Source organism: Peromyscus californicus, unplaced genomic scaffold, assembly GCF_007827085.1.
Source record: "Peromyscus californicus insignis strain IS unplaced genomic scaffold, ASM782708v3 Scaffold_19__1_contigs__length_69161282, whole genome shotgun sequence".
Classification (NCBI taxonomy): Eukaryota; Metazoa; Chordata; class Mammalia; order Rodentia; family Cricetidae; genus Peromyscus; species Peromyscus californicus.
In genome coordinates, this window is record NW_026294491.1 from 60,404,611 (window position 1) to 60,415,060 (window position 10,450).

At 49.4% G+C, this 10,450-nt stretch overlaps 1 protein-coding gene across 3 annotated transcripts in view; it reads right to left on the minus strand.

Annotated features, from left to right (window-relative positions):
• Positions 1-10,182, minus strand: part of Spats1 (spermatogenesis associated serine rich 1) — a 42,236-nt gene extending 32,054 nt beyond the window's left edge. The window contains exons 1-2 of one of the 3 annotated variants that reach the window (XM_052745414.1): positions 7,830-10,177; positions 7,378-7,512 (exon numbers count right to left, since the gene is read on the minus strand). In XM_052745414.1, the coding sequence (XP_052601374.1) occupies positions 7,378-7,504 (127 nt within the window). In that variant the 5' untranslated portion in view covers positions 7,505-7,512; positions 7,830-10,177. Of the gene's footprint in view, positions 1-7,377; positions 7,513-7,829 lie in introns of all 3 variants that reach the window. The other 2 variants (XM_052745413.1, XM_052745415.1) reach the window with 2 other exon arrangements.
• Between the last annotated feature and the right edge of the window lie 268 nt (positions 10,183-10,450).

Consider the following 10,450-nt stretch of genomic DNA (forward strand, 5'->3'; position numbering starts at 1 on the left):
GAAGAGGGCATCAGATCCCATGGAGCTAGAGTTGCAGATGGTCGTGAGCCGCCTGGTGTGGACTCTTCTGCAAGAGCAGTAAGTCCTCTTCCTGGCTTAGCCACTTCTCTACCCCTCAACCAATTTTTCTAAAGGTCAGATGAGTAGACACTGGATTTCTTTGTGCATAACTTCATAGAGCACAGAAACTCAGTAACACAGTGTAATGGCTTCTGATAAGAAAATCATACAGGCCAGGCTTTGGTGGTGCACACTTTTAATCCCAGTGCTTGGGAGGCAGAGGCAGGAGGACCCCTGTGAGTTTGAGGCCAGCCTGGTCTACCAAGTGAGTTCCAGGACAGCCACAGATACACAGAGAAACCCTCTCTTGAAAAAAAAAATTTTTTTTTTTTTTGGTTTTTTCGAGACAGGGTTTCTCTGTGTAGCTTTGCGCCTTTCCTGGAACTCGCTTTGGAGACCAGGATGGCCTCGAACTCACAGAGATCCGCCTGGCTCTGCCTCCCGAGTGCTGGGATTAAAGGTGTGCGCCACCATTTTTTTAAAAAAAGTAGAAGAAAAAAGAAAGGAAGGAAGGAAGAGAAAAGAAAAAAGAAAAGAAATGAGAGAAAGACAGAGACAGAGAGAGAGGAAGGAGGAAGAGGAAGAGAAGATGGAAAGGGAGGGAAGGGAGGATAAGTGAAAGGAGTGGACACACACCACACCCTTCCCAGATCACACTGGTGAGTGAGATAGGGTGGACACACACCACACCCTTCCCAGATCACACTGGTGAGTGAGATAGGGTGGACACACACCACACCCTTCCCAGATCACACTGGTGAGTGAGATAGGGTGGACACACACACCACACCCTTTCCAGCATTTTACTTGTGAATACAAACATCAAAGTTCAGCTGAGCTACTTCCTCTCTTCAAAATCCTCCACCCCACCTTCAGGTTTTCTGGGGTGTGGCACAGGACTGCAGCCTGTGGCAGCTATAGACCCCCAGAGCTCTGGGAGCCAGAACCCAGAGTAGCCTTAGTACAGCGAGGCCAATGGTGGCCGGAGGACTGAGTAGCTACAATAGTCAAGGCCAGGGAAAGGGACAGGAAAGGGACAGAGCCGTGAGGAGGGCAAGACAGTCTCCAGCAACCAGAGAAGGAACCACCTTTATACTAGGCCACGAAAGATAGCATATAGACTCCACTCAGACCTCAAAGCAACACAATTAGAAATCAATAATAGAGACAGCCCCAAGCCAAAACCCCACCGTAAGCCTGGGAGCTCAAACCACACTACTGAATAATTCATCAAAAAGAAATCATAATGGAAACCGCATTAACGTTCAATGAACTTAGGTCCTACACATCAAATCCTGTGGGGCTCAACTAAAACAGTAATTAGAAACTTGGATCCTTACATGCAAATACTGTACTTCACTGAGTATAAGACACCATCTTTTGTTGTTGTTGTTGTTGTTGTTTGTTTGTTTGTTTTATTGGTTTTCCAAGACAAGGTTTCTCCATGTAGTTTTGGAGCCTGTCCTGGAACTCTCTCTGTAGACCAGGCTAGCCTCGAACTCACACAGAGATCAGGCCAGCACCATCAATTTTAACAACATTGTTTTATGTACCACAAAGAACAAGGGCTGTCAATTAAGACACGATGCTTCATGGCCTGGAATTCAACCCTTTTCATTTTGTTTTGTTTTATCTGTATGTACGTGTAGCATGTTGGGGGTGGGGGGCCAGAGTAGCTTGACCACACAGCTGCCATGACAGGCTTAGGGGCCTAGACACAGCTTCTGTGACAGGCTTACTGGCAGGCAACACCCAGATCCAGGAAAAGCCTTAAACTGACACCACCCAGGAATCCACCCAGGGATGGGAAAGGACCTGACATCCCAAACATTCCAACCACTAGATAAGGTGATCAGATGTCCCTGAGTCTAGAACACACATGTTTTTGTTTTACAGATACCCTAGACAATTGTCAGTCAATCAGGGTCCTGGACCCTGGAAATGCCCTCACCCCAACCTCTGCTATGATAAAAACTCTGCCCCGGGCCGGGCGGTGGTGGCGCACGCCTTTAATCCCAGCACTAGGGAGGCAGAGCCAGGCGGATCTCTGTGAGTTCGAGGCCAGCCTGGTCTCCAAAGCGAGTTCCAGGAAAGGCGCAAAGCTACACAGAGAAACCCTGTCTCGAAAAAAACCAAAAAAAAAAAAAACTCTGCCCCACCTGAGCTCAGGGCTCTCTGATCTCACCACTGCGCCGGACAGACAGAGAGACCAAGCTCGGAGCTTGAAGAGAATAAAGGCTCTTTGCTTTTACATATAAGATTCGGTCTCCGCGGTGGTCTTTTGGGGGTCCCTGAGACTGGGCATAACATAGCAGAGTGTGTATATGTGCCATGTGAATGCAGGTTGCTGAGAAGGCCAGAAGAAGGCATCAGATCCCCTGGAACTGGAGTTACAGGTGGTTCTGAACCACCATGTGGGTGCTGGGAGTTGAACTCAGCTCCTCTGCAAGAGCAGCAAATGCCCTGGACCACTGACCTGGAATTTTTACTTTATCCCTATTGAGGTATTCTTTTAGACTTGGATATAGGTTTTAATCATACTGTCACATGTGCACATACAAAGAATAATTGGTTATGGTATTCCTACACCTTATTCAAAAATCTGGCTTCTCAATCGTTTTCCAACTCAGCCATTGATGTCCACATTTTCTACCTAATAGTGACCTCAGTGCAGTGAAACATGGATGCTTCTTCTCCCTTGTCTCCAGAATGTTCTTCCAAGCTATGGAGGTGTTTTTCAAGCTTCGGTGCACACACAGGAAGGACATGGATGATGGCTGTACACCTCTCACTACCTGAAGATCTGGTGATGCTAGCTCTAACTCAGAAACGCAAGGTGGCTCATCAGGGGACGGGCACTTGTCCTGTAAGCCCAGTGACTTGAGTTTCACACCCGGAACCCTCGTCAACTAGGAAGGAGAGAACTGACACCAGAGAGTTGTCATCTGACTTCCTTACACTCATTGTGAAACACACACCTACACACACACAAATATATACACACAATAATAATAATTATACAGTTATATAGTTTAAGCCAGATGTGGTGGCATGCATACATTTTTAATTCTAGAACTCCTTCAGTAAGATGGAAGACAGAGACAGGAGAATTGTCCATATACTCACAGGCCAGGTGGTCGGGGGTACAAAGAAAGGAGACCCTGCCTCAGCAAGGTCTAACAGTTGTCCTCTGACCTCCACCACACACACACACACACCACACACACACAACACACACACATACACACATAACACACACATATACACACACACATACACATACACACACATACACACATACACAACACACACACATACACACATACACACATACCACACATACACACACAACACACACACATACACACACACATACAACACACACATACACACACAACACACACACACATACACACACAACACATACACACACAACACACACATACACACACACAACACACACATACACACATACACTCACTCACTCACTCACACAGAAGTAATTGACCCCTATGAATAACATCAGAAGGTCTTGTCACTTCACAAGTATTTTGTCTGTGTTGGAATTTGGGGAGGATTTTTTTTTGGTGGGAGAGTGGTTGGAGACAGGGTTTCTCTGTGTAAAAGAGCCCTGGTTATCCTAAAAATCCCTTTGTAAACCAGGCTGGCCTCTAACTCACTGAGATCCTCCTGCCTCTGCCTCCCAAGTGCTAGGATTAAAGGTGTGGCACCATGACCAGCAGGATTCAGGGAGATTTTAAAAGTCCTACGTCCCCCACACCAGTGAACAGTAAGTTACACCTATGAGTTAAGGTACTTCCTAACTTTCTTAGTAAGTTTTACAGTAGCAACACTCTAATAAAACAGTGACCCAAAGCTTCTGGGATGGGAAAGCTTGTCTGATGCAAGGGTGGTCAGAGCCATCTCTCTGCTAAATGTCATGGTCCCCATTTTAAGCTGACTACAGGATCTCCCTAGGAGTATCCCTGTGTCAAAAGTGGGCTGGAGCATTGAACACAGCCTCAAGATGCCTCCCCTGCCCAGGCACAGGCAGAGTGCCTTCCGTTACTAATGTTGGCAGACCTCCCACGCCCAGCTCCCAGCTCGCGCCACCTTTGGCTGCCTAGCTCAAAGACTGTGGTGAGGAATAATAAACTTGGGATTCATACGCTCCTCCAGAAGTTCACCATTCCTCAGGAAACCTGCCGTAATGAATGCCAAGTAAGCCATGACTCTAAAACACTGTAGGACAAGAAAGATGACACTATCTAAAAAAGCAAAGTGGGGGCTGGAGAAATAGGCCCGGGGTTAAGAGCCCTTGCCGCTCCTGTGGAGGACCTGAGTTCAGTTTCCAGCGCCCTCTTCAGGAGGCTCCCAACCATCTGTAACTCTAGCTCCCTCTTCTGGCACCCATGTGTGACTACACTCATTTTTGTGACTACATACACATTTTTGGCTTGGTTTGGTTTGGTTGGTTTGGTTTCTTAAGACAAGGTCTCTGTGTAGCCCTGGCTATCCTGGACCTCACTCTGTACACCAGGCTGGCCTCGAACTCAGAGATCCGCTTGCCTCTGCTTCCTGCGTGCTGGGATTAAAGGCGTGAGCTACCACCGCCCGGCCACATTAATTTTTTTAAATGGAAATTCTTCTTTTTAAAGACCAAAGGAAGGTTTTGGAAACCAGAAAGGAATTCAGGGGGAAAGGGAATTTGGAAGAAAGTCTATGTCTTTGGTGCCATCTGTGAAACTCATGGAGATTTCCACATCTTTGGGCAGGAACAACACCTCACACAAATGAAGTTGGCTCCTCACACTTGTCTTCTCTGCTAACTCAAATCCCTCTGTCTGGCAGGGGAAGAATAATTCAGCAAACTATGTTGGCTTAATATGGAGTGTTTTTAATTTAAAAAAAAAAAAACAGTTTCCTACTTCCTGCTTTTTCTGCTCAACAAGCAAGCTAAAGATCTGCAGTAGTACGGGAGGTCACGGCCCTCCCTGCTGGAAAAAGGCACACACCCACACACTGTACAAGTGGCTAGCTTGGCCCCTCCATTCCACAAGACCTGGACTCCCTGGTTTTCTGTTTGTTTGTTTGTTTGTTTGTTTGTTTGAGACAGGGTTTCTCTGTGTAGCTTTGGTGCCTGTCCTGGATCTTGCTCTGTAGACCAGGCTGGCCTCGATCTCACAGAGATCCACCAGCCTCTGCCTCCCTAGTGCTGGGATTAAAGGCGTGCGCCACCGCCCAGCCCTGGACTCCCTGTTAAGCTGAACCTTAGACGTGTCTTCTGAAAGGACGTACTGAGAGCAGAACGTCCAGTTAAAAAGCACGGGTCCTCTCTAGCTCACCCTCAAAGTGGCTTCCTCCTTATTCCAAACCAAATTGGAAAAACAAAGTTCTGGAAGCTTAAAGTTAAGTTCCCAGGTAGCTCTGTTAGCAGAGCACTTGCCTGACGTACATGAAGCCCTGGGTTCAACACTGCACAGGACCAGACAATGGCGGAGTACGCCTCTGGTCCCAACACTCAGGAGGTGGAGCACGTCTCTGGTCCCAGCACTGCACAGGACCAGACAATGGCGGAGCACGCCTGTGATCCCAGCACTGCACAGGACCAGACAATGGCGGAGCACGCCTGTGATCCCAGCACTCAGGAGGTGGGGCATGCCTGTGATCCCAGCACTCAGGAGGTGGGGCAGGAGTTCAGGGGCACTCTCTGCTAATATGAACTACCTGAGACTGGGAAGGAAGGAGGAAACGACGTGCAGGGAGGAAAGGTGGGATCCCAGCCCTCTTTTCTCCTTGCTGTCCTAGCCATGTTGGGCGGTTGATGGTTCGAAATCCTCCAGCTCCTTCAGCCCAGTTTATAGTTGAGGCTAGGGATCCCTCCCACCTCTCTCTAAGTTATGAAGGAGAATCGGATATGAAGACCTGGGACCTAGGAGACTGGGGACAAGGCTCAGCTGGGCCAAGACGAGACTTCTCCAGCTCCTTTTGCAGCACTCTGGCTTGAGCCTGGATTCACCCTGAACGGGTTTTTGGGAAACTGTGGCTGTCCTCTAGCCTCTCCGCCCTCAAGAGAACCTTGTTTTCATCCTTCCTCTTCCACCTTAAGAGCCAATTACGGAGTAAGAGCCATTATTTAATTTAAACCTGCCTCAGAGTGCTCACAATTTCCACCTTAAGTGCCCCAGCCAATAAGCAGTACCATATATCTACTAATATCTGAGCAAGATAAAAAATGGATGTGGACAGGCTCTAGAGGCAAGCAGAATCAGGCCGAAGACCAGCCTCGGTATTTATTAACCAAAGCCCGGGCAGCTCAAACCTCTGACTCCCTTTACTCGGTTGCAATATACTTCCCAGCTGTTTGGAGTTCCAGTCAACAACACATTCAAATCTCTGCTTTGTCTTTGTTGTTGAGACAGGGTCTCAGGTAGCCGAGGCTGGCCTCGAAGTTGCTATGTCACTGAGGATGACCTTGAATTAATCCTCCTTCCTCCACCTCCTGAGTGTGGGCATGGCAGGTGTGAGCACGCCAGCTGTGGCTCTGCCTGATCAGATCTTGAATATAGACGGGAGTTGATTGTGTATGTCCCCTAACTAGCTCCCGTAGCTGGGATCTGGAATGTCCTCCAGAAGCCCGTGTTTTAAAGGCTTAGTTCCCTTAAGTCACACTGTTGGGAGATCACGGAGGTGGAGAGAGGACTCAGCAGTTAAAACACCTGTTGCTCTTGCAGAGGACTGGATTTCTACCCTCAGTACCCACGTGGTGGTTCCCAACCATCCATACCTGCAGTCCCAGGGGACCCAGCGCCCCCCTCTAATGTCTGCTGGCACCGGGCGCGTAAGCAGTAGACATCCGTGCAAACACACGTATAAAATAAAGACCGTCTTTAAAAAACAATTGTAAGAGGTCATTGGGGGATCATCGTTTCTTGACCAAGAGGGGAGATGCTTTGATCTGACGTGTGATGTCACTACATGATACGCCACCAAGAGGTCCAAAGTAACAGGGGCATGAACAGAAACTCTAAAGCTATGAACCAAGCCTGGAACGACAGAGGCTGATGACGATCCCAGCACTTGGGGAGTTGAGACAGGAGGATGGAGAATTCCAGGCTAGCCTGGGCTACATAAGGGGGTAGCAGTGGTGCTCGATCTTATTTTGAGAGAGAGAGAGAGAGGGAGAGAGAGAGAGAGAGAGAGAGAGACAGAGAGACAGAGAGACAGACAGAGAGACAGAGAGACAGAGAGACAGAGAGAGAGACAGAGACTATAAAGCCACGAGCCATGAGGTTATAAGCCCATCCAGAACTCAACTGTATCTCCTTTCCACCTTGGTCATGCCCAAGTCACTTTTCTCTGGAACCTTCTCCAGCTCTCTAGCACAGGCCGCTCTTGAAGTGGAAGGAAGCTGGCAGCCAGGTTTGCCGTTTCCAGCGCTCATGGGCTCCCCTGCGCGCGTGGTGATTTTAAACATGAAAAGCAACCGAGACAAACAAAGCGTCTTGTTAGAAAGGCTGTCTTTCAAAAACCAACATACCCCTTAAGCCTTTGAAAGTCAAGAGGCAGAGCAGGGGGCTCTAAACCTCGGTGGTCCTCCTAGTGGTGTTCCTGGTTTGGATGCCAACTCTCCCTACCCCCACCACCCCGGCCGCCCGCCCTCCCTCCCGACTCAGGGCTGCAGAGAGTCCTCGTCCCGCCCAGCCCCAGAGTCTCCTTTCCACCTCTGAGTCCTACACCCACTGCCCTGGGGGAGCCCTTGATCTAACCTTGGAGGACTCCATGGAGGATATGGCCCCGATCAACGCTCCAACCGGCAGCCGAACTGCCGAATGCCAGGATGCGAAGCGAAAGCACGGGCGCATGCCACCGCCTGCAAGGCTCGGTCCAGGGTTGCCAGGACAACCCGCCCCTTCCTGCGGGCTGGGGCGCTCGTCCTGGCGCCTCTCTCCCTGCACCCCGCGCCCTGGCCTGGCTTGAAGATGGGGGGGTCTCAGGCCTAAGGGCTGCAGAACCTCGGGATTTTGTTTCAACTTGTGGGTCTTTTCCAAGCCATCGTCACTGCTACTCCTGTAACCTCTAGTGGCCGTGAGCGACGCATCCTTCGCAAAGCTTGCAGATGCGGGTTTAGAATGGGCCCTGATTAGGCAGGGCTCACCCACCATTCACAGTGCCTTTTTCTGGGCCAGGCTCCCTGCTGGATCCTTCAACAGCCAGTTGCGTTTTTCAAAATAGAAAACTGACTTTGAGCAAAGGCTCATTCAAGGTCACCCAGAAAACGGAGTCACCCTCACAAATCCATCATTCTTTCCATGGTATAGATTGAAATTTATCTTTCTAACCCTTTTCCCTAGTAAATCTTACATAGAAAGTTGTTGGGTTTGGGGATTTTTTTCCCTCAAATCAAGCTTAGTCTCTAAATTTATGTTGAGACCTACTTTCTCCTATGGTTAAGTGGGGAAAAAATACGAATGTTTTAATTAATTTAAATACTCATTTGTGCGTGTGCTGCATGCATGTGTGTGTGCACGTGTGTGTGAGGCACACTAGCCCATGCACGAGCATGCAGCGGCCAGAGGTCATGTGTCATCCTCCATTGTTCTCCACCTTATTTTTTGAAACAGGGCCCCTCACTGACCCTGGAGCTCACCCACTGTTAGAGCCGGGTGGCCCGGAGTCCCGGGGGATCTACCTACCTCTGCCCCACCTAAGCAGGGCACATGGCCCTTAGTGGGCTGTGGATCTGAACCCAGTACCCACTGGGCCATCTCCACAGGGTGGTTTATATTTAATATTTTTATTGATTGTAAAAAGAAACGACAGACTGGAACTCTTGAAACTGTGCCGGCCCAAATTTGCATAGATGGGAGAGGTGCTCTCCAGGCCACGCCCCTCGCTGAGGAGCTGTCTAGTGGCCGGTGTTATAAAAAAAGACTGAATGGCCGGCCACCTGTGAGGTCAAACACGGTTGAATATTGTCAGTTTCACGGGGTTGGGTTTTAATAAATGTTAACATGTAATAAAATGTTAGAATTCCTAGCAGGGTCCACAACAAGGTCCCAGGCAAGAGACAGATTAGAAGGCCCCAGCTCTCCCTGGAGTGGAAGCGGAGCATTACTAAGGTACTGTTCATTACAGCTGAAGTACTTTTCACATTAATGGTAAGTCTTTATTGTAAGCATCCCTTCTGGGGGCCAGAGTAGCCTGATTCTTGTTTTATTTTATTGAGACAGGGTCTCACTAGGTAGCCCAGGCTAGCCTGGACCTCTCAGTGTAGAGCAGACTGTGTCCTGAGTGCTGGGATCAGGTGGTTTGACTCTCCACCGACTGTGTTAGCTCTCTCCCAGGAGCCCTGACTGCTGGGCAGGACTGTCATCCACAGTCAGGCGGACTGCCCCCAGGGTGGCAGCAGCCACTCCGACACTCCAGGGGCTCGAGGAAGTTGCACAGCTACCCACAACCACAGCTGCTTGCTGCTGAAGCTGTCTGGCTGTTAGAGGCGCTGCCCCGCCCATGACTGCTTCCAGCAGCTTGCCCTGAACTAACTCACCGTCATCAAACGCTCTGGTAAACTCTGGATGATCTTGCCTTTCCCACCCAGACCAGAAGAGGAACGCTTTCCTGGAGGCCCAGCAGAGAGCCTGTAACTGGTGCAAGTGAAAGGACCAAGCAGACGCCATAAGAGACTGCTCAGTCCTTTCTCAGAGGTCAGGCCTCAATTTCAGTTTCCTGAGACTCAAGCAAGCAGTTTCTGGGAGGGATATGACTTAGTCCTTGCAGTAGCTCCCTTTCTGCACATACTTTGACTGTTCAAGGTTCAGCCATTTGTTTACTGTCTGGGACCCCTCACCAACTTAGAGCTACATGCATGGGTCAATGTGAACGTGCAAGGCCAGCCAGCCCCCATGGCAGTTCAAGGACAAAGCCTGGGACTTATCCAGGCCTGCCCCTAAAATGATAACTGTAACCCCCAACCAGTAAATTCAAAGGTTACATACCCTCACCCAATCATATGATACCAAGGCTTATACCACCCTGTCTGAAGTTTTTCCCTTTGAAAACCCCTCACCCTGAGAGTTCAGGGCCATCCTCCTGCACCCGCTGTGTCGGATGTTGGCTTCGGACCAAGCCCGGGCTTGCTTGTTATCAATAAACTCCTGTGTGGTTTGCATCGGATATTGGCTCTGTGGTGGTCTTGTTGGGGGATCTCAAGACGCGTATACAACACAAGCATAGTCCTTCATTGCACGAGAGTCGGCTGTGGTTGGTGCATGTCTGGCTGTGTGAGCATGTATTCGGCTCCCTTTGTGAACAGATAAGTGGGAAACATTCTTCTGTGCTGCCTCTTGGGATTACAGTGGTAGACCCAATAAAAAGGCTTCTCTCAAGT